Genomic DNA, 27,872 nt, shown 5'->3' with positions numbered 1-27,872 from the left:
TAGCATCTACCCCCATGTTTGGAATATAGTAGGTTCTTCATAAATGGCTGTTGACTGATTAGTGGACAGATCCAAATCATGCTTCTGGCATTTTCTGAGCATATCACTTAACCGCATTAAGCCTGTTTCCTTATCTATATAATGGAGATAATGCCATCTATTTCATAGGACTATTGTGAGGCTTAAATGAAAATATGATGCTCAAGTGGATTGAAATCTTCCAAGTATCAGTTGGCATTCTTGATGAGAAGCTGATGGATGCCATGATTCACAGCATCCATTTGGATGTCTCAGGGGAGACTCCTTCTTGAGTTGTAAAGAACTCTAGATTTGGAGTTAGAAAACCTAAGGTTGACTCTCAGTATCTATGGCATAGGATCCATCCATCCATTCATCCGTTCATCAACAAATTTTTTTTCTTTTTTTTCTTTCCTAATGCATGGGGGTGGGCAGATTTTTTTGTTTTCCAGATTACATGTTGATACAATTTTTAATAATTGTTTTCTGGGGGGCAGCTAGGTAGCTCAGTGGATTGAGAGTCAAGCCAAGAGATAGGAGGTCCTGGGTTCAAATCTGGCCTCAGACACTTCCTAGTTGGGTGACTCTGGGCAAGTCACTTAACCCTCATTGCCTAGCCTTTACCACTCTTCTCCCTTGGAACCAATACACAGTATTGATTCCAAGGCAGAAAGTAAGGGTTTTTTAAAAATAATCATCATCATCATTTTCTGACTTTTTGTGATCCATGTTCTCTACCTCCTTCCCACTCCTTTCCCATCCTCAAGACCACAGGTAATATGATATAGGTTGTACATGTGTGATTGTACAAAATATATTTCCACATTCATATGTTGTGAAAGAAGATACAAATCACTTACACTAGAGAAAATTCATGGAGGAAATAAAGTGAAGAAGGGTGTGCTTCAATCTGCATTCAGACTCCATCAGTTCCTTTTATGGAACACAGAAGAGGCAGGTAATGGATTGACAGTTAGATTCTGGGAGAGGAACAAGTGCCATTGGTTGAGTATCATGTCCTTTTTCCTGTTTATCAATCCTATTTCTTAAATATTTCAATTCTTTCCTAATTGTTCCCATAAAATCATTAGTCTCTTCCTCTTTTTCTTTGTTGCCTTTTGAAACATAAACAGCAGTTTTTCTCAATTCATCAAGATCCATCTCAGACCACCTTGAGCAATGAGTTCTAAAATAATCCCTGATCACTTTGCAAGAGTTATTGACAAGGGGGCAGCTGGGTAGCTCAGTGGATTGAGAGCCAGGCCTAGAGATGGGAGGTCCTAGGTTCAAATCCGGCCTCAGACACTTCCCAGCTGTGTGACCCTGGGCAAGTCACTTGACCCCCATTGCCTAGCCCTTACCACTCTTTTGCCTTGGAGTCAATATGGAAGGTAAGGGTTTAAAAAAAAGTTATTGACAAAGTATCTTCTAATTTGCCTTATGCCATTTTCTTTAGAAAGATCAAAATCTAGGTACTGACCCCCAAACTCAATGAGTCTATCCATGAATCTGGAGGGTGTCTCATCATCTTTTTGCTTAAGTTTTTCAAATTCTGTCCATTTATCTGTCTTTTCAGAGCACTCTCTCATAGCAGTTAGAATGGCCTCCCTACAACAAAATAATTAGATTTGTTATAGTCCCATCTGGGATCCTGCAATGGCCAGTGTGCTGCATTGTGTCCCCCAAGACTTTATTAACATGAGAAATTATTTTATTTTTCTCACGTTCCATGAGAAGCCTACCTTGAAGCATAGAAGTTGATTTAGAATCAGCTGAAGGACACAGCACCAAGGCCATCAGTTTGGTCTCCCCACTTCAGGTCTTCTGAATTCAAAGTCTTTATGCCCATTACTCTAAAGAGATAATACAGAAACTCCTAGTACCTAAAGCAATGCAACAAGACGAGTTCTAGTCATTCATTTTCCATTCCTAAACCCCATTACACACACCCATCTCTGAAAAGTGATCATAAGATAAGTCCAGGGTCAATTCTGCTGTCTGATAGTGTGGCCCTACCTGAATCACCAGTAAATCTTCGAGACAGTAACATCCTTTTATGTAACAAGTGGGTAAACCACTCAAGGAAACTACGTGCCAATAGAAAAGGAGATAAGAATCAATCATCATTGTTGGTTTCTTCACTCAATCAGAACTGTGGTCCTCTCAAAAGCCAGCCCAGCCAACTGAATGGTCTGACAGATTCCCAAGACCTGTTCTGAGGGGCCTTGTGACTCCTGAGCTGGCAACAAAATTGGAGTATTGTGTTTGTAGCTCTCAGACACTGGCTAACAGCAGTGGGGAATTGCTTCAGAACAACTTGACTTAACACAACTCAACTCTCACAGGAAAAAGTTCCCATAAGTCTACCCTATCTTGACCACCGAGGAAGGCACCAAACATGACCAAGAACACAGAGGATGAGACTTGGACTCCATAAAACACTGACCCTCTGACCCCAGCACTACTAACTACCTTCCCATTGAGCAGAGGAAGGAAACCTTTCCTCAAAAGATGAAAAGACATGGACAGCTAGGTAGACCAGAGGATAGAGTGCTAGACATGGGAGCACCTACATTCAAATGTGGCCTCAGATACTTCCCAGCTGGGTGACCCTGGGCAAGTCTCTTAACCCCAATTACCCAGCTCTTGTCATTCTTCTGTTTTTGAATTAACATTAAGGCAAAAGAAAAAGGTTAAAAAAAAGATGAAATCACAGAAGAAATAAAGGTTTGGTCTTTTGAGCATATCTATTTAATTAAGCAACATGTCTATTGCCTAATAAATTGGGATCGGATCCCTTCCTCAATTTAAGGCTAGACCCAGAATACAGAAGGAGAAAGACCTTTTTTTTCAACCCTGACCTTTGATCTTAGAAATAATACTGTGTATTGGATTCAAGGCAGAAGAGCAGTGAGGGCTAGGCTATGGGGGTTAAGTGACTTGTCCAGGGTCACACAGCTGGGAAGTGTCTGAGGCCAGATTTGAACCCAGGACGTCCCATCTCTAGGCCTGGCTCTCAATCCACTGAGCTACCCAGCTTCCCCCAAGACTTTTTATACATGTTTTTAAAAGTTAATCAAATAAGGCAATGAATTAAAAGGAAACAATACAACAGTAAGTTATCTAATTTCTAATTCAATGAAAGCTGAGGGACTTTCCAAGTTGCAAGGGTGAGAGTGAACAGGTACAGTTCTCTGAATTCAGGAAAAGAGGTGTCTCGCTCCTCCCCAAGTATCTTTAAACAATCAAAGGACTGTGGAAATTGTTTGATACGGAGCCAGTTTTCAGATAAGACATATGGGTTGCTTGAGGCGTACAATAATGAGAAAGTTCCTTGCTTCAATCTTCAGCTCTGGTCAGTATAACAAGCCCTGGATTAGGAGTCTCTAAACAGCAGGTACGGATGGTCCAGTTTCCCTGCCATAAAGGGCTGGGCTCAAACAATGCAATAAGGTTTCCTCCCAGTTCCCACAATTGAATAAACTTTTCTTAGGAGGCGGAATTTGGACGAGGCCCATAATTGAATAAAAAGGGAAATGAGCGAGCTCCAGAATTGAGTCAGGGTGGTTCACTCAGGTCCTACAATTAACCACTTACTGTCCATTCTCTCACTATTTTCTCACATCAGCTCACCCCGAGAAAACCTGCAGAGGCCCAACAGGAATGCGCTGTGGATTGGGACACCAAAGGACCTGGTTGAATCCACTCATGATGCAGGGAAATAGCAAAAGAAGCCAGTTTTATAAAGGGATTTACTTACAGGAGACCCAGTGATGGCACCTTGGGAGGGACCGAAAGTAGCAGGGGTTACGTGTGTGCTCTGGCTTTGTTCTTAAGGTATTCAGATGTTTTTTACTGAAACCACTTAAGGTTAGAGTGGGCTGAAACATGCAGGATGTGGCTGAAGGATGCGTGTGAATGTTCAGTCACGATGGAGTTGGCTACAAGCCTGTCACAGGTTGCTCTGGAGCTAGCTAGAATTCTTATGAGTTTCTTGTCCCTACTTGCAACTATAATCTCAAAGGTTAACTGCAACCATAATCCACTTAACCACCAAAGGAAATTTTCCTTAAAGTCCAGACAGCACAGTCAAACCTCATTTACCAAGCCTTGGAAGACCAAGTCTTTTGTCTCGATAAAGAGCCAGTTCTACCCAAAGTTAAACCAAGATGTGGCCAATGAATAAAGAGGAAACAATACAATAGTAGGGAATCTAATTTCTAATTCAGTGAAAGATGAGGGACTTTGCAAGTTGCAAGGGTAAGCGTGAACAGGTAGAATTCTTGAATTCAGGAAAAGAGGTGTCTCGGTTATTCACCCAACCAGACACCATTAGGTAAACCATCCCTTCTCTTACTGCCACTGAAATGGTGAAAATGGTGACTCTGCATCTTATTTTTACATCTTTGCTGCCAACTTCTTGTTTTACCTTGGACGAGTCCCTTTACCTCTCTCAGCCTCAGTTTCCTCATTTATAAAAAGAATAGTGTTGAGTTGGAAGAATTCTAATATTCTTTCCTGTTCTAATTTCTATGATTTTATTATACCTGGTCCTGGAATCTTTGTAGGCCATTTCTTTATTTTTTTTAAAACCCTTACTTTCCTTCTTGGAATCAATACTGTGTGTATTGGTTCCAAGGCAGAAGAGTGATCAGGGCTAAGCAATGGAGGTTAAGTGACTTGCCCAGGGTCACACAGCTGAGAAGTGTCTGACATTAGATTTGAACCCAGGACTTCCCATCTCTAGGCCTGGTTCTCAATCCACTGAGAACCACAGAGATACCTCATTTCTAATTACAGTAATGAGAAAGGGAACCAAGGGGGAAATGATAGCAAATCAATGAATCAGCAAGCTTTTTATTAGGCAGCTACTATATGGCCAGCAGTAGGAGAGGCATTACAAAGAAATGACTTCAGTGATCTTACAGAATTGGGGGGAATGGAGAGACACAGAGAGAAAGAGGGAGACAGAGGGCAGAATAGTGGGGATGAGAGAGAGGAGGGAGGGAGAGGAAGAAGAGAGGGAAGAAGAGAGAGGGGGAGAGGGAGAGAAGAAAGAAGAGATCTCAGAGGCCATTTAGCTCAACATTTACCTGGCCAAGCACCCTTCTCTACCCCCCTCCCAACAAGTGATCTTCTAGGGTTTGCTCAAAGACCTCTAATAAAGGGAGAAAAGAAGGCCGGGGAGAGAAAAGAGAGGGAGAGGAAGAGACAGGGGATAGAGATAGACAGAAAGAGAAAAAAAACAGAAGAAGAAAAAGGAGGAGGAGAGGAAGGAGGAAAGAAAGGAAGGAAGGAAGGAAGGAAGGAAGGAAGGAAGGAAGGAAGGAAGGAAGGAAGGAAGGAAGGAAGGAAGGAAGGAAGGAAGGAAGGAAGGAAGGAAGGAAGGAAGGGGGAGAGAGAGAGAGAGAGAGAGAGAGAGAGAGAGAGAGAGAGAGAGAGAGAGAGAGAGAGAGAGAGAGAGAGAGAGAGAGAGAGAGAGAGAGAGAGAGAGAGAAAGGAAAGAAGAGGAAGGAAGGGGGAGGGAGGGAGGAAGGAAGGCCTGAAATGAGGAGAAAGTATAGAGGGAAGTTACAAAAGTTCTATTCTTTCCCTAATTTCCCTTTCCCCGGGTTTATTTATTGCAGGTGCTACTATATACTCTTTCTTTCTTTCTCTAAACTTTTCCTTTATCTTGATGTTATAGAAACAGCACCACCATGATCAGTCAAGAAGGCTTATTAAATTGGTTTCATGCCCAAATATTTACACAAAGTACTCTATCTCCCATCTCAATTGCAGGTCACTGTGTTAGCACTTGAACATTTAAGAACAATTCCCCAAATGGATCATTCCTTGTTCTAATCTCACATCCACCATTATAAAAGGAGGGTCTTGCCTTGACAGAAGAGCAAAGCTCTCCTCCAGCCAATTGCTTTTATTAGCAGACGCTGCAGCAGCCTGGGTGTTGCAGATCTATTCCACATTCCTCCATTTCACAGTCTACATTCTAGTTAAACTGTCTTAGTCTTCACCACTGCGTGGGATTCCAGAGAATGGACCCAGGGATGGCCATGCCCTTTGACACCACCAGGCTTATACCCCTGAGAGGCCAAAGAAAGAGGAAAAGGGCCCAGAGGCACAGAAATATTTATTTATTGTTGTAGTGAAGAACAGGAAACAGAGGGTTTCCCCCGTTCCCATCCTCACCTCAGCTGAGGAATAGCTGAGCAAATGGCAGGCTATGAATGTAATGGGATATCACCATACCCTGAGAAATGAAGAGATGGACTCAGAGAAACCTGGAAAGATCTGCATGAACTGATGCAGAACCAGAATGACCAATAATAATGACTACAACATTAGAAAGAAAAACAATTTTCATCTAGCCTCAGACACTTCCCAGCTATATGACCCTGGACAAGTCACTTCACCCCCATTGCCTAGCCCTTATTGTTCTTCTGCCTTGGAACCAGCACACAGTATGGATTCCAAGATGGAAGGGAAGAGGTTTAAAAAAAGTTTTTTAAAGAACAATTTTGAAAACCATAAGAATTCAATGTAATGAAGAGAGGATGGATGAGTACTGATGACCATACCTGAAAAAAAAAAGAAGGAAAAGAGTCTTGGAACCTTCGTTTTTAAATGTATAAGAGAAGGGCAGCTAGGTAGCATAGTAAATATACCCAGTCTTCGAGTCAGAAAGTTCTGGGTTTGAATTTTACCTCAGACATTTCCTCCTTCTGTGACCCTGGTCAAGTCATTTGACGAAGTCTTACTACTCTTTACATGAATCAATAGCAAGTCTAAGACAAGGCAGGATTTTTGTTTTGTTCTGTTTAAATGTACATGAGAGGAGTAGACAATGCAGGAGACACAGACAAGCAGAAGAGCTTTTAAACCAAGGGGCTGAATTTATTAAATACTTCTAGTAGTAGTAGTCTCTCGGTAACAGAGGATGACGATTGTCTTTGTGTGTTTTTGTGCACAAAGACACTTGTGCATGAAGATTTAAGTGGAAAAGTCGATGCACAGAGACAGTCCCACTCTCTCGGTGTTGGAAGCCTGGGTCCAGTGGCACGAAAAGTCATTACACCTGGAGACTTCCTCAGCTGCATTGGATGGCTGTGTTGTCTTTTGTGCTCCAACACGCCCTAAGCACTCCACAGTGCCTTTCTGTATCGCCATCTCAGCCGTTGAACCTTCTTATTGGTTTCTTCCGTCTGTTCAGCCAAAGCAGTCTTCACATGCTGGGTGAGCAAAGCCTTAGTTCACCAGGGGTCCACAATGACCCAATGACTACCCTCACAAGGTTTGGCCGGCCTGTCGAAGCCATTGCCCAGGGTGTGGCCGCTGTTGCGTGCTATCAGCTACTGGGAGCCACAAGTGAGAGCTGGGTGTCAGGTGAGGATCAAAGGCTGGAGAGCTGCCCTAGGAGGGCACGACAAGCCTTCCATACCAAAGATATTACTCCTCCCTGAGCACCCCATACAGCCCTAAATACTTCTATATACTTTCTATTATTGTATGTAACACCATAAATAGCAATGCACTATTTTTTCTTCCTGTTGTTTGTTTGTTTTTGGTGTTCATGGGAATTTGTCAGTGTTTGTCAGTTTCAAAATTGCAAAAAAAAACCCTAAAATTATTATCAAAATAAATAAAAGTCATCATCACTGAATGCAAAATGATGGCACAAAAAAGGCAGGAGACATAGAGGTAAACAGAGTCTCCTAACTCCCAGCCTCTGCTCTCCTGCCCACAGCGCAGGTGCTTTTGAATCTATTTTCATTTCCATGCTGTTGTGACCAAAGAAGGCTTGGAAGAGGCGGGAGATGGAGGCTTTCCTTCCTGGCACAGGTGAGGACCACAGAGGTGGGCACTGCAGACAAACTCAGCCTTTGGTTACTTTATTGACCTTTAAATGTCTTCCTGCATATTCTTTATTATTAGGGATGGTTCTCCTAGGGAGGGAAGGATGCCAATGGAAAATCTCAGGGAGGTAAAAAAGGGAAAGTAGTCCGCTGGGCTAGGTGGAGGCAAAACCGGGATAGGGGAGGTTTATCTTCTCTGCTCCTCCTGCCTCCTTCTACTTTTCTCCCCAATTTGTTCCTTCGCCAGCATCCTCGACCTGCAGATCTCTGCACAATCCCTCCATACACTCCCTCTCCACTTCCGCCTTAATTTCCTCCAAAGTTCCACCCACTCCAGAACCCCGTAACGCCTTTCCTCTCCTCCTTCACCCCCACCCCCACCCCCTACGACTGGTCTTCCCAAATCCTTTGTGTTTACTCATTTACTAGCCTTGTTTCCAACTTCTTAAAAGAATGGAGGCTTCCAGAGGGCTACTTTCCCTTTTTCTTTGTATCCTCAGGGAAATGCTTTATCTGGCGCGTAGCTTGGCACACAGCAGGCGCTTAAACAGTGCACTGAATGCTTTATCTGCCGCGTTGCTTGGCACACAGTAGGAACACAAAGAGTGCATGTTGGCTGACTGGCTGTGTGGCCACGGCCGTATCACGGCCTCTCTCTGCAGGAGGCCTTTGGACTGGATGGTCTCTAAACACCACTGTTTTCCCGGGAGGATAGGATCCGTTCCTGGGAGGATAGGATCCGTTCCGGGGAGTTGCCGCGCTGCACCATCCGGGTCTGCGCTGTTCCTACGGGTGGCTTGGACGCAAGCGCAAAAGCACTGGTCAGAGAATGGCAGCAAAGCGCATGCTCCAGGAAAGCGCGGCCTCTAGGTCTGCCCTCACCAATATGGCCGCTCGCAGAACACGCCTCCCGGCCCTCCCTCGGCGGGTCGCTGGTCTGTGACGTCTTGGGCGCGCCGACATCCACAGAACCCGGCAGCTCCACGTGGATCGGGTTCTGGTGGTCTCGGCTCGACTCTGCTTGGCCCCTGGAGGAGATGGAGACGCCCCGGAGGAGAAGCCGGCGCCTGGAAGGGTTGGAGGCCGAAAGCCCTGCGACTCCGGCCACGCCGTCCCGGGGGCCCCGCAAAGCCCGGCGCGCTCTCCTGGGGTCCAAGACCGAGGCCGCTTTAGAGCCGGTGCCGGAGACGGCGACGGGAGAGGGCGAGGAGGGCCCGGGGATCCCCAAGAGTCAGAGTCTGGACGTGGGGACCCCCAAGAAGAGGGCTGATGACTTGGGCTCTCCTCAGAGACAGGCCCGGGGGCCAAAATCCCCTCAGAATCAGTCAGGGCCCTTCCTTGGGTCCCCTAAGAATAAGAACAAGGACTTGGGATCCGCCAGGAGAAAGGATCAGCTCCCGGGGTCCCCGCGGAATCACCCGCAGCCCGGTCTGGGGACCCCCAAGAGACAGCAGAATCAGCAAGCCAGGGGCACCCCAGATGAGAAGAGACACGGCCCGGAATCATCCCAAAGCCCCAAGAAGCCCCGCCTGGGGTCCCCTAAGACACTTGAGGCTCAAGGCTCGGGAGGGGAGCCGTTCTCCAGACCACCTCCAGAAGCCAGCCCAGCATCCCCCCAAAGTCCAAGAGACAAGGGATCAGGGTCCCAGAAAGGACAACCAGAGCCTGGCACAGAGAGTTCCTTGGGTCAGCCTGAGCCAGTGATCCCGAAATCGGGAGCACTGCCTCAGGATGGTGCTGCAGAGAACCTGGCCCCCAAAACCAAGAAGCGGGGTGGCTCCCCCTCACCCACCTCAGCACCCAAGAAGCCCAAGCCAAAGGAAGTGCCAGTAATCCCCAAAGGGAAGCCCAAGTCTGGCCGAGTGTGGAAGGATCCCAAAAAGAAGAGGTAAGGGAAAGGGGGGAAGGGCCACTGAGACCCCATCTGCCTTGGGGTTCTTGGGAGCCAGCGAGGGCCACCAGAGATTTCTCTGCTCCTGCAACCACTGCTCTGTGCCCAACTTTGGGCAGCTTTATGTGGGCAGCCTGCCCCCATACCAGTCACACCGCAGCCTCAGTCTCCCCTTCTGTAAAGTCAGGGTGGTTGGGCCTGGGATCTCTAAATGCCCTTCTCATCCTGGAGATGTGGGAGCTGACCAGGTTGAGAAGGGCAGATTAACCAAAAGATACATGGGGGGGGGGGGCCTACCCCCCACTGTAAGCCCCTTCTGGGCAGAACTTCTGTCTCAGAGGCCCCAAAGGCAGCTTGTCCACCTGCTGCTGGACCACATCGTGAGAATTTGGAGGCTACAGAGCTCTCACAGGGGATCCACCCCCCTCTCCCCCCAGGTTCTCCCAGATGGTACAGGACAAGCCACTGAAGACATCCTGGGAACGCAAGATGAAGGAGCGGCAAGAGAGGAAGCTGGCCAAGGATTTTGCCCGACACCTGGAGGAGGAGAAGCAAAGGCGCAAAGAGGTGAGAGGGAATGAGGGGATAAGCAGGGGGGTTACCAGGAGGCTCCTCCCTTCTGAGAACCTAAAATCTGGGAGGGAGATGCCAGGACTTCCAGTTGGAGGGGTGGCAACCAGGGTCACCTTCCTGGAGGAGGCAGTCCCAGAGCTGGACTTTAAATGTGGATGGCAGCCCCACTGCCTGTGCCAGGGAAACATGACCAGAAGCCCAGGATCTGCCTCAGGGGCTGCAGAGGGCAGCAGACCTGGGAATCCCATGATGAAGATGATGGTGATGACAGGGTTTTTTGGGGGGGGGAGACAGCAGAGTCTGGCCACAAAGGCCACACGGGCCAGTCTTCCCCACCTGGTCCTCAGGCTTCTCTGTAGAAGAGGCCTTTGCCCGAGGGTCTTCGCCCCACTCTGGAAGCTTTCTTTATTTTTCATCTTCTTTTATTATGACACAAAATGCATAATAAATGACACAAAGTCCCTTTAAGCCCGGCCTGTGGGGAATTTTCTAATTTTATGGGGACAGGGCTGGTGTGGAGGAATTTGAGTGACTTCACCAGGGTCTCATGGGGCCAGCATCTGGCAGGGCTTGGGCTGACCAGAGCGGCCTGCCAGGCACAGGGAGCCCCCAGTTCCTGAGACCACTTGTCCCTCCCCCAGCCTCCCCAGCCACTTCCGCCCTGTGCCTGGGACCCCTTCCTCTTCCTCATTCTTCATCCTGGAGTCTGGCACTCTGGGTGGGGGGCCAGATCTGGGCCCCCCCCCAACTCTTCTGTCCCAGAAGCGCTGCCCATGGTGGCATTGGCCTTCTTAAGGCCCCATGTGTCCTCCCTGGGCCACTACAGCCCCACTTAGAACAGGACCAGTGAGTTCCCAGGTCATCCTGGGCCCTGGAATATTTAAAGGAAACCCCGGCTGTGCTCAGAGGATCCCCATTTTTACAACGACTGAGGCTGAAGGAAGTATGGACAGGGCCAGAAACCAAACTGGGCTTAGAGTGGCAGAGCCAGAGGGCTCACCCGAGGTCCAGCAGTGAGTGAGTGAGTGTGAGTGGTGGGGTAAGATTTGACCCTGGGTCCGGCCAGGTCCTGCTCCCATGGCCGTGGCCATTTTCTCTTCCTAAAACCTGGGGGTTGAAATGAGGGATCCCTTCTGAGGATGATGAAGTGCCCGGGGCAGCCCCAGGTGGGCTGAGGGCTCTGTGTGGTCCCCTCATTTCTCTGACCATCGGGCTCCGCTGTCACAGGGCCATGGGCTGGGCATGGTCACCGGGAAGGCCAGAGATGGCCCTGAGCACTGACCACTGCTCTCACTCTGCACAACCAGGAGGCTTCCAGCCTGGGTTTCCTCCCTCTGGGCCTCCAGGGTGCTCAGCCTCATCCCCACCACCACCACCACCCCTTCATGGCCCTGATCTTTCCCTGACAACCCTGCCTCTCCTCTGGGAAGCCTCTTCCCTCCTCCCCCACCCTGCCCTGGAACAGACAGGCCCAGGGGCCCCCCCATTCCCATTATACAGATGGGGAAACTAAGGCATCTTAGGTCACTGTTGGAATTATCCCAGACTAGATTTGAACTCGGGTCTAGCACTCTTTCCAGTCCCAGCCGACTGTAGGCCAAGACTTAGGAATCTTGCCTTTGGCCAGTGTCAGCTCTTGGACCTTAATCAAATTCAAGGGAAACACGGGATTATGGGAGCTCCGAGATCCCTTGGGACCCCAGAATCTGGATGAAAAGGTCTGGATTGTTAATGCTGAGAGGGGGCTGAGCCCAGGGTGCCAGCAGAGGGGCACTCAGGACCCCGCTGCCTCCTCCTGCAGGATAAGAAGAGGCGGCGAGCGGAGAACCTGAAGAGGCGCCTGGAGAACGAGCGGAAGGCCGAGATCGTCCAAGTGGTGAGTGCCCAGGAGCCCCAGCCCGCGTGGGGGAGGCAGCTGGGGGGGAGCGGGACCCTGTGCCGGGATCTCGGGGTTGGGGAAGGGGGAAGAAGCTGGGCCGGAAGGACCGTTTCCCTTTTCTTTCCGCCTCCAGATCCGGAATCCTGCCAAGCTGAAGCGAGCCAAGAAAAAGCAGCTGCGTCGCATCGAGAAGCGGGACACGCTGGCGCTGCTGCAAAAGCAGCCCCCGCAGCGCCCGGTGGCCAAGGAGTGAGCGGCCAGCCCTCTGGGGACCCGCCATGGCCGTGGGGATTCCATGCGCACTGACCGACTGGACGGCGATCCCAAGGACAGCGCTGGAGGGGGCCCAGGCTTGAACCCTGGCTCCTGGGGGGGGCCTCATTTGCCCCCCTGCACAAAAGGCTGAGAGGCGGACCAGGGGAGGGAAGCAGGAAGCATAAAGACTCAAGGCCCGGACACGTCCTACTTTATTGTCTGCCGCTGGGCAGGGATGGGGAGCTCTGGGCCCCTGCTTGGGCAGGTGGCTGCCAGCCCCGAGCTCTGGGCCCAGGGCAGGAGCTGCATTTTTCCACGTGCCTTTAAATAAAGCTAGACTGTGGTGGAGGGGAGGCTGGGACAGTTCTGCGGAAGTCCCGGATCCCTGCTCTGTGTAGGAGAATATGACTCAATAAACTATAACCTCGACCGTGTTAAGGATTCCATGAGCCTCGGGTCCCCCCTCTGTGTACTATTCTGTTCCCGCCCCACCCCCAGTGAGCCTCAGTTTCCCCTCTTCAAAATGGGCTCAGTCTCTGAAACGCTGGGGTTGGGGTTTGGTAGGGGTGCCAGAGAACTGCTGCCTCATTTCCCTTCCTGCGGCTCGGTGGAGGCCGACGTTCTCCGGGGCTGCCTGGTGATCTTGGTCAGCAGGCAGGCGGCCCAGCGGCTCCGGTAGCCCGCGGTGGAGCTGCTGGTGGAAGGGGAGCGGAACAATGAGGCCCCCTGGGAGCTGCGGCGCCGGCGGCCGCTGCCGCCGCCGCCCAGCTCGCTGTCTTCCACCAGCACGCTCTCGAGCACGCAGCGCAGGGAGCGGCGCAGCTTCCGCAGCACGTCGGGACAGGTGAGCACGTAGAGGAAGGGGTTGATGACGCTGTTGATGAAGGCCAGGCTGGTCACGAAGGGCAGCGCCAGCTTCACCAGCCGCCGCAGGCTGGGGTCGTAGTGCGCCTGCACCTCCAGCAGGCTGAAGACGTGGTAGGGCAGCCAGCAGAGCACGAAGGCCGCGATGACCGCCATCACCAGGCGCACGAAGCGGCTGGGCCGGCGCCGGCAGCGGTACCGCACCTGCAGGCTCACCGCCAGGTAGCAGGCGGCGATGATGACCAGGGGGATGGCGAAAGCCACCAAGAACTTGCTGACCGCCAGCGCCATCTGGCGGCGACCGCAGGCGGCGTGGGGGTCTGGCCCCGGGTTGTAGAGCAGCACGTTGTAGTAGCACATGACCCGCTCGTCCTGCCGCTTGATGGTGTCCCGGAACAGGAAGTAGGGGATGGTGTTGAGCACGGCCAGGCCCCAGAGCACCAGGCACACCTTCTGGGCCCCTGCGACCGTGCGCTGGTTCTGGGCCCAGATGGGCTTCACCACCTGCAGACAGCGGTCCAGGCTGATGGCGCTGAGCAGGAAGCCGCTGGCAAACATGTTCAGGAAGAAGATGGACGAGTGCAGCCTGCAGAACGTGGTGCCCAGCTGCCACGAGTGGCCCACGGCCAGGAAGTAGGTGAAGAAGGGCAGGCTGGCCGTGGCCAGCAGGTCGGACAGGGCCAGGTGCAGCACCCACGTGGTGACCACGGTCTGGCGCATGTGGCAGCCCACCACGAAGAGGATGATGGCGTTCTCCGCCATGCCCAGCAGAGACACCAGGCCGTGCAGTGTCACCGAGGCGTAGTCGATGTAGCGGTTGCTCGAGTTGCCCGGGCCGGTGTCATTTCTCATGTACTCCAGGACGGGGCACACAGTGATGTTGGACAGCATCCTGGGGTCCTGCGGGGGGAAAGACCCAGTGGCATGGGGAGCCCTTCACCCCGCTGGGCCCGCACCCATGGAGGCACAGCTGGCAGAGACCTTGGATTAGGGTGTCAAAGCCAGAAGGAGCCTCCCCTCCACGGCATCCTCCACGCTGCCATCTTTGTCAGGAGCAGCCCAGCTCCCAGCAGTCATCCAACAGAGGGACGCCGGCCTGCCCCCTCCCGGTTACGTCTCCACCAGCGGATCTGGCTGTCCCAAGACATCCCATCCCATTCCTGTGTCCCCCCAAATCTCAGGTCTCCCAGGGTCTGGCCCCCCGAGAAGGAAGTCTCCCTCTCGGGTTCGTCAGGCCCATCCCGGCTCTCCCAAACTGTTCAGAAAAGTAGATGTCTAAGAGGTGCAAAGGCCCTTGAGATGGACAGAGCTTTGGCACCCGAGGGAGTCAGGCTTCTCAGGTCGTAGTCCCTGAGCTGAACCTCGAAGGGGGCTAAGGATGACAGGAGGAGGGAAAGCATCCCAGGCAGGGGACACAGCCTGGGCAAAAGCCCAGAGATGGTCTTACAGTGCCATGTACTGAGAACACCTAGCCTCAGGCCCCAGGACTGGCACCCTTGATTCCTCCCCATCTGTCCTCTAAGGTAACGGCTGCCCTTTGGACCCTCTGGTGAGGCTCGTGAACCCCTTCCCAGAGTAGTGCATTAGGTGACATATATGGGATCACAGTGGAAACCAGTTACATTGAAAGGGTGTTACCAAAGCATTTCTAAAAAGCCATTGGACAGACCCCTCCCCCCCTCTGGCCCCCCATCCTCCCAGATGGCTTGGATGTCCAGGAAGCTAAGGCGAAGCTCTCCCGGTGAGCCCTTCCTTCCCCTTCTCTTCCATCTCTCCCTGCCTCCTTCCCTCTTCCTGGCACATGTGGGCCCGTCATCCCCCAGGCTAAAAACAAAACCTTTCCCTTCCCTTTGGCCCTCCTGCTGGACTCCTGAAGCCACGTCCGAGCCCTGCCCCCGCCACCCCGAGTGGCTGCACCCCAAAGAGGGCCGTTTCCGAGTCCTCCCCTGGAACGTCGCACAGCAGCCGTGGGGGGTGGGATGGGAAGGGCGGGGGCTTCGGGTCTTGGCCTGACTCCCCCAGACCCCCTCTGCAGGGGCTGTTCTTCCACGTAACTGCCAGCGATGATGGCCGAGGCTGGCGGTGCCAGCCACCTCCATCTGATAGGCCAACAGGAAGCAAGATAAGAGCCCCAAGAGCCAAAGGAAAGGGGCTGAGGCCCAGATAGGAGGCTGCTGCCCGGTCTAGTTTGGAGGTTCACCCTTTGGCAAGAGCTCGGCTGCCTGCAAGCTTTAGGGAACCTCCACGTCCTCATCCACGGAGCCACCGCCGGTGCTCTGAGGGACTTGCCAGCCAGGAGACGTTCCAGAGGCCAATTAGAGAATGAGACGAGGAAGAAATCCCTGGGGGAGCTTCTAGAAGGGAGACAGACGGGGGAGGGGCGGGGAGGGGGTATAGCCAGCGTTTAAAGTGATCTACGCCTTCCACTGAGGAAACTGAAGCAGAGAGAAGCCAGGTCACTTCAGGGTCCTGTAGCTAGGAAATGGCAGAGGCAGGATTTGAACTCGGTTCTTCCAGACTCCGGGGCAGCACTGTCTTTGCTGTACCATCTAAGGGTCTCAAGGTTGGGGAGGGATTGGGGTCAGGGAAGGATCACCTTAAAGGATGGATGTCCTGAGGACTCGCACTGTGGGCTCTAAGATCACAGCTGAAGGGAACCTTAGAAGCTAGCTAGTTCACCCCCCTCAATTTAGAGATGGGGAAACTGAGGCCTAAGAGGGGTCACACAGAAAGTGGCAAAGCTGAGGGGGTGGGGGAATGGGAAGAGACAAATGAACCAGCAAGGAGTAGCTGGGACTGGTGTTCCATCCCACACATGACAAGCCACAGCTGGGGCATCCTGGGATCTGCCAAATGGCCCGAACTAAGAAATTCAGCCCATGAGTGAGCCACATGAGCCTCACAACCTGGCCTTGTGGGTGGCAGGGTCTGGGCAATTCATCCCCATCTCACAGATGGGCAAAGAGAGGAAGATGAAGGGATTTCCCAGGGGTCACATAGTGAAGAAGTATCTGCATTGCAGCCTGAACCAGATTTTTTCCTAACACCAGATTCAGCCTGACACTCCCCGTGTGACCCTGGCCAAGTCATCTCACCTTCTTGGGGCTTCAGATTTCTCCTGTGTAAAAGGAGGGGGTTGGACTAGCCCCAATTTTGGAGCCTTCCTAGATCTGTCTCCAGCCTTGGCGAATAGCGTGGGGGCTGGGGAGGGCCGACGGCCCAAGCAGACTTCCAATAGGAAGAGGAGTCCGGGCGAAGCATTAAACCTGTCCCTCAAGGCCCCCGACGGTGGCTCCCTCTCAGTGCTGTCCAAGGCCCTCACCTCGAGGCTCTGCAGTCCAGGATCCTCCTGAGCTAGTTTTCCCTTTTCCTGGAACTAGAACGCGCCCCCTGGGAGTTCCCCTTTCTTTAGCCAAGAGACTACGGCAGCTCTGACCCTGGGAAAACAGCTGAACCCCGGGCCTGCCTCCAAACCAACCAGAAAGCCGTGGCCCAGCAGCTCCCAAACCACATGAGGAGGTCTTGTCCCCCCCATCCCCCCCTTCAGCTCAGAGCCCACCCTGAAGCTCTGGCATCACCTCCAAATGAGTCTGCCCCAGAGGCTCCCCAGGCAGTGAAGGGCCTGCTCTGAAGCCAGGGCTCCGGGCATCTGCGATGAACAAGACAATGGCCAGGCCAGGGCACATCAAGAGGCAAAGGGCCGAGGCTTGACCCTCAGCCCCAGCCCCCACCCCCCAGGGCCTGCCGTGGTACTCGGTGCCTCTTTTCTCTTCCGTATTGATGACCTCGAAGGTCCTCTCGAGCCCTGTGGCATCATTTCTAGGTCTCAGATTATAAACTTAGGGCTCAAGGGACCTCCAATTGGGGTCACGTGGAACCTCCTTAAGCCTCGATTTCCTCATCTGTAAAACGTGCAGACAAGAGTTGTCATCGGCCAGAATTTCAACGTTTTTTAATGTCTCAATACCGGTACCCTTAGAGACACTAGAAACCCACGAGAAGAGGACTAAAGTTGGGTTTGGTTCCTCAAACACTCGTTAAAGCCATTCATGCCATTCATTAACTGTTCAGCATTTTACCAATTAGATGGAACAGATATATATATAGTGCCCTTTCTGGACACGGGAAGATCTGAGTTCATATGCTACCTCAAACATCGGATCTGTGACTGGGCAAGTCATTTAACTTTTTCTGCCCTGGGTTCTTCATCTGTAAAATGGGTATTACAGTAGTCCCCCTGTCCCTCCCAAGGCTGTCATGAGTCTCAAGTGAGCTCATATTTGTCCACTGCTTTTCAGATGGAAGGTTGGCTATTATTTGCACTGTTACCCATAGCTGTAAAAGGATCACCCAATTCATGTGATGACAGTGCTAGGTCTCCACAGGCACTTTGTCCAGTCTCCTGCTGACAACTCAGAGAGGCAGAGACCTCAGGGAAGCCAACAGGGGATAGAGGATTCCAGACAGAGCTCAAAGGGCCTTCAGATGTCTTCCAGTGCAATCTCCTTTGTTCTACAGGTGAGGAAACTGAGGCCCAGAAGAGGGAAGCTAGAAGAGACCTCAGAGGCCATCTAGCCAAAGCCCCCATAGATGAGAAAACTGAGATGGGGAATGGGAAAAAGGATCAAAGAGTTGGGGCTGGAAGGGACCTAAGACCTCTCTATTCCAAATCCCTCACTGGACAGACAAGGAAACTGAGGCCGGGGTAGGGGGATCAGAGATTTAGGGCTGGAAGGGCCCTTAGAGCTATGTAGTCCTGCCTCCTAATTTCAGAGGAAGAAAACAAGAAGGAAAGTGGCTGCCTAAGCCACTCTGGACCTTCCTCCCCAAGAGCTCTTTCATGGTAACCCACCCAGCCTGCTGAGTTCAATATTGGGAGGATACAGGAGTGACTACCAGTTTCCCATCATCTTCCCACCAGCCAATGATGCATCTGTCTCCATCCAGGGACACCCAGCCCTATGGCTTCCCCGGCTTGCTGAGCACTCACTCCTTACCTGGGCCCCGGGTGGAAGTGGGAGGTAGAGCTGGAGGGGGTCCCCTGGTCCCAGGCTACCGGCTCCTGGCTGCACAAAGCTGCTGTTGAGAGGCTGGACCAGAGCAGAGGTGGGGTTGAAAGAAGTGAGACTTCGGAGGAGGAAATGACTGCTACCTCTCCCTCAGGTTTATCTCCGGAGTCCTTATCTAAGTCTAGATGGGAGATAACACAGCCCAGGCATCCAGTCCAGTCCGCCCCTAATTTACCCTGCCTGGGGAGCCTTCAACTCCTCCCTCTGTAGATCCCCTTTTGGCTTTTGAGAGAGCCAGCTGGGAGAGCGAATTCTCAAGTGTGTCTGCCTATAAGAAGTGAGGGCAAAAACCAGGGAAACGGCAGGCGCCGCGTGCAGTGATTACAATTCCCCACACTTATTGGAAGTATCTGGTCCAAATTCCGTCCCACAAACGAGATGGGAAGATGCCCCTCCCTCCTTCCCTCCCTTCTTTGAAAGTTGGCCAACTTTGGCTGTAAAAACTCCCAGGCACTCCCTTAGCATTCTAGTTTTCCTGGAATGTTTATTCTTTGTTTTGGGTTGCTTGGTTTGATTATGTTTATTCTTGTTCTTTGGGAAACTGAGACTGCAGGGGCGGGAGACATAAGGAAACAAAAGTACCATAAAAGTGAAAGATCCATTAAAGAACTAAAGAGTGAGTAAGAAGTGAGAGGGGAGTGGGAGATGAAGAGGAAGAAAAATGAGTATTGAGAAAGCTTGCATGACAGCTTCAGAGTTAGGGTAGAAAAGGATAGGATAGGACAGGATAGGACAGAATAGAATACAATACAATAGAACAGGATAGGATAGGACAAAATAGGACAGGACAAGATAACAGACTATAATGCCATGTCCACGTTCATCCAACTAGTGTGGAAAAGGCTGAAAGAGCACATGAGAGGCGTGTATGAAAGTGTGGGACTAAAAGACAGTGCTGAGGGGCAGAGCACACGTCGGACCCTCTCTGTGACCCTCCCTGGCACCTATGCCGCCCATCTTGTAGGAGCTCACCAAGAACAAGACGAGGGACAAAAATTGACTGTGTGCTCCAAGTCTGCAGATCTGGGTCCCTCTGCATGAATCCATGTCCCAGACAAAGTGTCTTCTCTTCTCTGCCCTGAAAAATGCCTCTTGTAAAAGCATTAAGTGCCCCAGATGGGGAGTGAGTACATTGTCCACAAATTCAATGTTTGGGTTTTTGTTTCTTGTATTTGGAGACCCTGTTGGGAGGGGGCTGCTCTGTCCTGTGTGAACTTTAAAACTACTCCACCCTACTTAGACAGTACTTTAGGGAAAGATAAAGTTGTGATCTCCTGATTGAACAATGAAGGTACTTAGTTCTCACCTTATAGTGAAGCTAGAACTTTAAGCTAAGTCTATTTTTAGTATCTTAATACAAAAAAGATGTTAAGTACTTATAAAGGTTAAATTATTCACAAAAAGGTCAACTAACAAAAGGTGAACTTAACAAAGAAGTATGAAGTAACTCTAAAGATATAATCTAATCAAAGAAGGTGAGAACTAAAAGTATGGGCAGTCCTAGAGAAAGCCTTTGATGTGATTGGTAGATGTGAAAATTTAGAGGAGGAGCCACAAGGGTGAAAAGGTCTATATGAGCAGCCTGGGCGCTAGTTCAGTTCAGGTGAGGAACTCAACCTGGAGGAGCTCCCTCAGACAGTTTCCTTGAGACGGTTTCCAGCTGACTTGGGTATTTTATTATTTGGGATTTTCCCTGGGGACCAAAATTAATTTAGATTTTTAAGTCACAACTCTAAAATCATCTTTACACCTGTGAAGAGCTGTGGCTAAAAGATAAATGTGGGACCAGTCATGCTCCTAGTACCAGAAGGGAACTCTGGAGTCCATAGAATGCCAGGAGAAATGTATCCTAGAACTGAATGGGGAGGTTAGGGAGGGGAGGGTGCAGGGAGATCCCTCCAGGTCATTCCTTCTGGCCACCCATTTTTAAAAGGAGAATCCACTTCAAGACATCCCGAAGCCTAGAATTTAGTTGTTTCTAGCAGGCAAGCAGCTAAGTCTAGTGGAAATAGGGCTTGAGTTTGAATCCTTCCTCTGCCTCTTACAACACGTGTGACCTTTGATAAATGTCTTGACCTCCCAGGGTTCCAGACTTTCAAAACAAAAGACTGTGGAAAGCTCTAGTTCTATGACTCTCTGAACCCGAAAATATTGGAACCAGTCACTGTATGCAGATTGGAGGGAGTCTCCTGGTACCCAAAGGGCTCCCGTTCCTGTGAAGGCAATGAAGAAGCCAATGAAGAAGCCAATCTAATTGGCATATCTATTAAGCAAAGAGATAATAAAAAGTTGTCCCTTTCCTCAAGGAGTCTGCATTCTTCTGGTGGATACAACCAGTACACAGATGGATTTACACACCATTATTTGAGCACCAACAACTTCTTGAACTCCCCAAAGACTTCCCTGAAGGAAGCTAAGGATTCTGAGTGAAGGTGATGAAGGGCATTTCAGGAAAGAGGGACAGCCTGTGGAAAGATCCAGTGGTGGGAAATGGAAAGTTGGCTATGGATTCTTTCCAAGCCTGTTTGCGTCCTGTCAGAGTAGGTTGGACCTCCCATTTCCTCCTAGCTGTGGTAATGCCAGTCAATCGTACTTCCCTCTCCTTGGTTCCCCAAATGGTATATAAGTTCCCCAAGTTCTGTTGTTCTTCAGAGAATCATCTCACGCTGGTCCTCTCAGAGATGCTGTTCCCAGAGTGCCAGAGCCTTTGGCTCTGTGCGGTGGCCGAAATATTGAACGCTGTCTCCTTCCTGAATAAAGACCTGGTTTTTCTGACTACTTTAGCACTTCTGTTGATGATCTCTAATTTATTCCTTGTTTAGCTTCGACTGTACACGCAATGTTCAACATGTTCACATGCTGTCTTCCCCCTTAGACTGGGAGCCCCTTTGGAGCAGGGCCTGATTTTTGCCCCCGCTTTGATCTTCAGAGCTTAGCATAGTGCCTGGCACAGAGCAGTGCCTCATACTTGTTGACTTGTCTTGATTAAAAGCCAGCAGAGTCCCGGGGGAAGCAGTCCTAAGATCCATGACCTGGGAAAGAGCAGCTTGAATTGAGAGGTCAGAGACCAGATTGTAAAGGATTGTAAGTGAGTGGGAGTAGAGGAGATGGAGAAGGCCCAGCCTCTCTAGGCATCTGGCTGTGGAGATGCTAGGGCCAATGGGGAGTTTGTTAAGAATGAGGGAGCCGTTGATTGATGGGACAACCAAGCCGGCTTCCAGAAGACTGATGAGAAGGTTCACCTCCCACCTCCCCCTGGGGCTGAGGGCAGCCTGGAGGATCAGAATGAAGCCTACATTTCCAGACGGGTCCATTACAATACACTTGGGGCTTGCTGGATTTTTGTTCAAAGGGAGAGTAAGGAGAGAGCAAAGCCCCGCCATGAGCTTCAAAGCTCCCCAGAGGGCACTCTACAGGAGGTTCAAAGAAGGGCACCCGCAGAAGGAGCAATGCTGGTTTCACCATGACAAACACGGAAAGTCAAAGGCTCAAGTTAGAGGGAGAGATCCCCATTTTCTGACCTTTGGGTAGGAAATGTCCATCGTTAAGGCTTTTGTGTCGCAGACATTCACACAGAGCTTATGTAGCCATTTTTGGGCATGTATTTTTTCTTATAAAAAGGCAGTAAGACTTCCTGGCCCAGGATCAAAACCCAGCAGGAACAGGCCAGCTGCAGAGGCCTCCAGAGCACACAGAGGTGCCATCTTGACTTCCAAAACCTGAAGAAGAAATGTTCCTCCCAGTCCTGGGCAGAGAGAGCGAGGAGTGGACTTCCGCTTAGACTTGGGATTAGGGTGACGGTTAGGGTCAGGGATAGGGCATGAGTAGAGGAACAGAAACAGACACACCTCCATGATTGGTTTGTTTTGCCTGATAATGGATAAGGGGAAGGGGAATTCCAGGGTCCCCTCAGGGAACCAGGAGGACTCTCCCAAGCACCTTAACTTGCTTTCAGGACAGCCAGCCTTTGCTTGGGAGGTTGGATGGCACCTTGAACCAAAGGGTGGACCTGGCCCCTTGGGAAGAGGAGTAAAGACATCGAATCAAGACTCGCCTAGCGAGACTGGCCCCGGGATGATTGGGATAGGCTGGGGCCACCCCAGGTACCTCCTAAAGGGAAGTTTTCACTGATAAGGGCTGCACTGCTGGGCTTAACCTCTCCAAAAGATGGACTTTGGTAGGAGGAACCCCTTTTGGGGGAAATCTTCACCGTGAGAGAGAGAAGGGGGGGGGAGGGAGGGATAGATAGAGGGATGGACAGGTAGGTAGATGGATGGATAGACAGACAGACAGATAGATAGATAGACAGATAGATACAGATCCACTGAGCTATCTAGCTATTTCTAGAAAGAAGTAGGAACAAGGATACAAGAGAGACAGGACAAATGGCCATCTTCCATCTCATCCTAAGGACTACAATTAGTGGCTCTCGGCTCATCCAAGCTGGGTGAGCTGTCAAGCCATAGAGGGGAATTGTGGATGGCCTCTGCCAAAGGGAGGGGAAGGCCATCCCAGCTGGGCAGAAGGGATGGGGAATAGAAGAGCATTGAAAGCCCAGCTGGCTAGGCATTGCCAGTGGAACTTGGGCAAGTCGCCTAATCCCTCCAAAGAATGAGGTAAGTCCTTTCCCCTCCCTGACCTCAGTGGCCCAATCTGTAAAATGAGGGGGTCCAGAGGCTCACTGGACTTGGCCTCTCAAGGCTCCTTGCCCAGCTGTATCTGAAAAGTGGGAGCCCAGCCAGGGGGGCTCACACCTTCCCATCCAATCTTATCTCCCTTTAGTGGAGGAGGGTGGGGCTCTCCAGGCAATCTCTGGATGAATAAAAATGGCGCTGGAGGCTGGCCAAGTCCCCTTGCCATGGTTTCCTAATCAGCCAGCAACCTATTAACTCTGGGTATTTGAGCCACAGCTCCCAGGACCTTTGGAATAATCAGGCGGCCAGGGCACTTCCTTCCTGAGAACATGTGAAATGGTATGGAGAACCTTGAACCCCCGTCCCCCATCCATCAGGGCTCCTCCTACCAGTGTCTCCTGTTCCTGCTGCCTAGGACATGGGGAGGTTCAGTGACTTACACAAGGTGACTCAGCCTGTAAGAGTCTGAGGCAAGACCACAGCCCAGGTCAGCTCATTATTGTTGGGGTCCACAAACCTGTGCTTTTTCTTTAAAATTTCTTTAAAATATTTTGATAAGTGTACTCCAACATAGTTGGCTTCCTCTGTAATCATATATACTTTATACATATATACTTCTGCACTTAGAAGTATTATTCTGAGAAGGGACCCAAAGGCTCCCCTAGACAGACTGCCCAAGGGGTCCAGGACACAAAAAATGGTGAAGAAAGCCTGTAAAGGATTGCTATATGAATGCCATTTCCACACTTTCAAAGATTTCTGATTACACAATTATGAACAGTCCATTCACTGGTGCAGATATCCATCCCTTCAGCAGACTGACTTTGAGAATTGCTATGGGTCAAAAAAATGTAATTCTCCTGAAGTTGTTTTGGTGATGAGCCCCCTCTAAACTTAGCCAGGCTGGTCATCAGTCAAAAGACACACAGTCTTCCACTCAGTCCAAATTCTAAGCCTTCTCAGCTCAGTAAGACATGGCCGAGCTTGTTTTCCAATAGCATAGCCTTCGAGAAGCCAGGATGCCCTCCTTGCCATCATGGGGTATCAGGGCAAGACGTTCCTGGAGACCTGTGTTGATCACGGTCTGTGTTATGATTGCAGAATCTCTTGGAAGAGATTTGTAATCGATGAAGAGGTTGGCCTGCCCATTCACACAAAGAAGACCAAGTGGATGAAGAATGTTGTCCTTCTAGGTCATGTTATCGGGGACTCCTGAACTGGTGAGTTCCAGATCCACCTGAATAGTTCAGAATGCTCATAATGATGCCTGATGTGCACAGCTATCAAAGCATTCACATCTATTAGTTCACTCAATCTCCATAAAACTCTCTTACTTGAAGCCGTGCAATTATCATTATCCTCATTTTATCGCTGAGTAAGCTGATGATTATAAACAAGGAAGGAACTTGCTCAAGATCACACAACTACTAAGAAGTGGAACCAAGTACCAGAACCTGCCCCAGAGCTTAACCTTCACCTCAAGCCTTCCTGCTGCAACTTAAGCCCATATTCCTCACATTCTGACTTCAGTGAAAGCTTATCTTCCTTTCCTAATCCCACATGCACCCCAAATGTTAGGGAATTGGCCACCTTTTCTTTCCTGGGGGAAAACTAGCCCCTCTGTCCTCTCTCGCATTACTCCTCTCCAGCCCTCGAATTCTCTGTGGCTTTCTCCCAGGATTCCCCCCAGCTGTCACATCCACAAGAAATATCCAGGACATGAGGACACTCGAGGAAGTCATCTCTGCAAACAAAGTCTCTCTGTTTGTTTTTTCACAGCCCCCCTCACTCTGACTCTCCCAGGAAGCTTTCTGGTCCATCAGCACGTACTTCCATGTGTATTTCTCAGGAATGTGGTTTAAGTAATCAGATCGGGATGTGGCTCTCATCTTGGGGGACAATCTGATTGGCTATTGTGGCATCTGGGGGGAAGCTGCTTCCTGGAGACTAGAGTCTAAGCAAAAACAGACCAAGATTAGGGAAAAAAAACAAAAACCTTTATACGTGGAGTGTTAAAACTGGAAAACTCCTAAAACCCTTCTGTGGAATGTTAGAGCTGGAAGAGACCCAAGGGAGACAAAAGATGGGATGACAGAGGTGTGAGGGGCTTCTCTCCCCAAACTACCTGTGTGGCCGGGGCTGAGGTACCTTCTCTCTCGGGGGCTCCACTGCAAAATGATGGTATTGGACAAAACCATCTCTAAGAACCGTTCTCTCTCCAAGTCCAAGGTCCCATGATGCCGATAGAGCTTAGCTGAGAAGAGGCCACGGGAGACCAAAATGGCGCAACCTGATGACAGTGAGCTCTTGGTAGTGGAGCTGTCTGTAGTAGCCATATATGTTTTGTTCCCAACTTTTTTTTTTTTGCTGTGAAAAAACAAACAAAACAGTTGAAGACATCGTGCGTGATGGAAATCCTTTTGGCTACAAAATCTGAAACTGAACTTTGTGTTCAATCGGATCTAACTCTTTGTGACCTCATCGAACAGCTATCATGAGGTTTTCTTGGCAAGGATACTAGAGTGGTTTGCCATTTCCTTCTCCTTTTGTTAGGCATTCAGAGATTAAGTAACTTGCCCAAAGTCACACAGTTAGAAAGGCTCTGAAACTGAGTTTGAACTCGGGTTGGGTCCTACTGACGCCAGGCAGTGCTCTTACCCTCTTGGCTTCCATGAAATGTTGCTCTTGGTGCAGACGTGAGACTGATGAACTCTCTATTCCCTTCCTTGCTAGAGCACAGAAATAGATGTTGAGTGCTCTTGCCTTCAAGAACCAGAGAACCTCAAGCCTAGGAGGGACCTCGAAAACCCCAGAATGACAGAACACCAATACCCAAGTAGGCCAGCCCATTCCTCATCAGGGAGGGTGACAGCGTCTCCCACGAGTGATTATGTAACCTCTACTGAAGACCATCAACAAAAGGGGAGTCCACTGCTTCCTGAGGCCACCCTTTCTCTTTGGGACCACTCAAATCAGGGACGTGCTGGTAAATGTGGGATGGATGGACTCTGAGAAAAAAAAGACCTGATACTTTTATGTTCAGACTGCATGATTAATGTTTTCCCAAACCAATGAAATGATAAATCAAGCCTTTTTATTTCCAAAGGAAAGAAAGAAAAAGAAGGGAGGGAAGGAGGGAAAGAAGGAAGGAGAGAGGGAAGGAAGGAGGGATGGAGGGAAGGAAGGAGGGAAGGAGGGATGGATGGAAGGAGGGATGGAGGGAAGGAAGGAGGGAAGGAAGGAGGGATGGAGGGAAGGAAGGAGGGAAGGAAGGAAGGAGGGAAAGAAGGAAGGAGGGAGGGAAGGAGGGAAAGAAGGAAGGAGGAAAGGAGGGAAGGAAGGAAGAAAGGAAGGAAGGAGGGAAGGAGGGATGGAGGGAAGGAAGGATGGAAGGAAGGAAGGAGAGAAAGAAGGAAGGAGGGAAAGAAGGAAGGAAGGAGGGAAGGAGGGATGGAGGGAAGGAAGGAGGGATGGAGGGAAGGAAGGAAGGAGGGAAAGAAGGAAGGAGGGAAAGAAGGAAGGAGGGATGGAGGGATGGAGGGAAGGAAGGAGGGATGGAGGGAAGGAAGGAGGGAGGGAAAGGAGGAAGGAAGTTGGGAAAGGAGGGAGGAAAGAAGGAAAGAAAGAAAGGCAGAAAGAAAGAAAGAAATGAAGGAAGGGAGGAAGAAAGAAAGAGAGCCCCTGGTTGACCCTATCAGTAACCAAGCCCGAGTGATCACCTCAATAGATGAAGGAAAAGCTGCGGACCAGGCAGGGGCCCTTCCGGTAACAGACCAGCCCCAGCACACTGGAATCACGGGGACGCTCCTTAAAGTGATAGAAAGCATTTCCCGGAAGCCATCAGCAGGCTCCCCTGCACTGGGGCCCAGTTAGAAGCCTTCCCAGTAGGATCAGGAGGAAAGCCGGGGTGGCGCCTCATCCCTGTCCCTCCTCATTTAATATAGCGATAGAAACGCTGGTGTGGTGGCAGTGAGAGAAGCCGGGGAAGGTATCAGAGTACGCAGGGAGCAGACAAAGCGCCCCCTCCTGGCAGATGCTGGGACAGACAGGAGGAAAACTCAAAAACCGAATTGAAGCCATCCACGCCTTAGCAGAGCTGCAGGTCATAAAACGAGCCCCTGTGAATCAGCAGCATTTCTTCAGACTAAAAAGAATGTCCAATGGCAAAAACTGACAGAGAAATCTCGTTTAAAATAACTGTAGAAGGGGGCAGCTCGGGGGCTTGGTGGACGGAGAGCCAGGCCTGGAGACGGGAGGTCCTGGGTTCCAATCCGGCCTCAGACCCTTCCCAGCTGGGTGACCCTGGGCCAGTCACTTGACCCCCCTGGCCTAGCCCTGACCTCTCTTCTGCCTTGGGGCCAATACCCAGGACTGACTCCAAGACGACGTCAGGGCTTATTTAAACAGAAGCAGCAAACTAAAACAAGGAGCCGCAGTCTGGGGGCCTGGCCTGTCCGCTGAGCCCCTCTTCGCCTTGGGGGCGGCAGACAGCGGATTAATGAGCGACACTATCCTCAGCGCCATAAAGGCCCGGAGAGCTCCCCAAGCCCTCGGCCCATCCGGGTCCTGAGGAAGAGGAGCCGCAGCGGGGAGCTCGGCAGCCCCCTGACGCAGGTGAGCAAAGAGAGGCGGGGGCGGGGCGGGGCGGGGCCCCGTGGAAGGGCGCCCTCCGGCCGCATCAGGGACCCCACATCGGCCTCAGCTGCTGGGCCCGTGGGCGGCCCTGCGGGGGAGGGAGCAGGGGGGAGGGCTTTGCTCCCGGCCGCTTCTCGGCCTCTCCAGGTGCTGCGCGTCGCGACCCTCCATATAAGCGGGGCAGCCCCGGCGCGGCCGCGG

At 50.9% G+C, this 27,872-nt stretch overlaps 2 protein-coding genes across 7 annotated transcripts; one reads left to right on the top strand and one right to left on the bottom strand.

Annotated features, from left to right (window-relative positions):
- The first annotated feature begins 6,893 nt into the window (after window positions 1–6,893).
- On the top strand, window positions 6,894–12,918 carry CCDC86 (coiled-coil domain containing 86). The gene is made up of 4 exons (XM_001379161.5): window positions 6,894–9,759; window positions 10,200–10,329; window positions 12,137–12,211; window positions 12,348–12,918. Exons 1-4 carry the CDS (start codon window positions 8,909–8,911, stop codon window positions 12,465–12,467), a joined length of 1,176 nt encoding a protein of 391 aa, XP_001379198.3. The 5' UTR covers window positions 6,894–8,908; the 3' UTR covers window positions 12,468–12,918.
- Window positions 12,664–27,793, bottom strand: PTGDR2 (prostaglandin D2 receptor 2). Of its 6 annotated transcripts, none has more exons than XM_016423568.2 (6): window positions 26,756–27,793; window positions 25,695–25,765; window positions 25,162–25,403; window positions 19,375–19,493; window positions 18,331–18,423; window positions 12,664–14,233 (listed from the first exon to the last, which is right to left on the bottom strand). In XM_016423568.2, the coding sequence occupies exons 3-6, from the start codon at window positions 25,370–25,372 to the stop codon at window positions 13,055–13,057; spliced, it is 1,602 nt and encodes a 533-aa protein (XP_016279054.2). In that variant the 5' UTR covers window positions 25,373–25,403; window positions 25,695–25,765; window positions 26,756–27,793; the 3' UTR covers window positions 12,664–13,054. The 6 variants fall into 6 exon arrangements, with proteins under 6 accessions (XP_016279054.2, XP_056657632.1, XP_007497661.2 ...); XM_056801654.1 differs by having other exon boundaries at window positions 19,375–19,480; window positions 25,185–25,403; XM_007497599.3 differs by having other exon boundaries at window positions 25,695–25,761.
- Between the last annotated feature and the right edge of the window lie 79 nt (window positions 27,794–27,872).

This window comes from Monodelphis domestica, chromosome 6 (assembly GCF_027887165.1).
Source record: "Monodelphis domestica isolate mMonDom1 chromosome 6, mMonDom1.pri, whole genome shotgun sequence".
Taxonomy (NCBI): domain Eukaryota; kingdom Metazoa; phylum Chordata; class Mammalia; order Didelphimorphia; family Didelphidae; genus Monodelphis; species Monodelphis domestica.
This window is presented reverse-complemented; position numbering and strand designations above follow the sequence as displayed.

Coding starts and splice junctions, on each gene's coding strand:
- CCDC86 (XM_001379161.5), top strand. CDS start 8,909: ATGGAGACGCCCCGGAGGAGAAGCCGGCGCCTGGAAGGGTTGGAGGCC. Junction 10,330..12,136: donor AGAAGCAAAGGCGCAAAGAG/GTGAGAGGGAAT, acceptor CTCCTCCTGCAG/GATAAGAAGAGGCGGCGAGC. Junction 12,212..12,347: donor AGGCCGAGATCGTCCAAGTG/GTGAGTGCCCAG, acceptor TTCCGCCTCCAG/ATCCGGAATCCTGCCAAGCT.
- PTGDR2 (XM_056801652.1), bottom strand. CDS start 25,372: ATGGCTACTACAGACAGCTCCACTACCAAGAGCTCACTGTCATCAGGT. Junction 18,424..19,374: donor TGTCCCTCGTCTTGTTCTTG/GTGAGCTCCTAC, acceptor GCTCTGGTCCAG/CCTCTCAACAGCAGCTTTGT. Junction 14,234..18,330: donor CACTTCCACCCGGGGCCCAG/GTAAGGAGTGAG, acceptor TTCCCCCCGCAG/GACCCCAGGATGCTGTCCAA.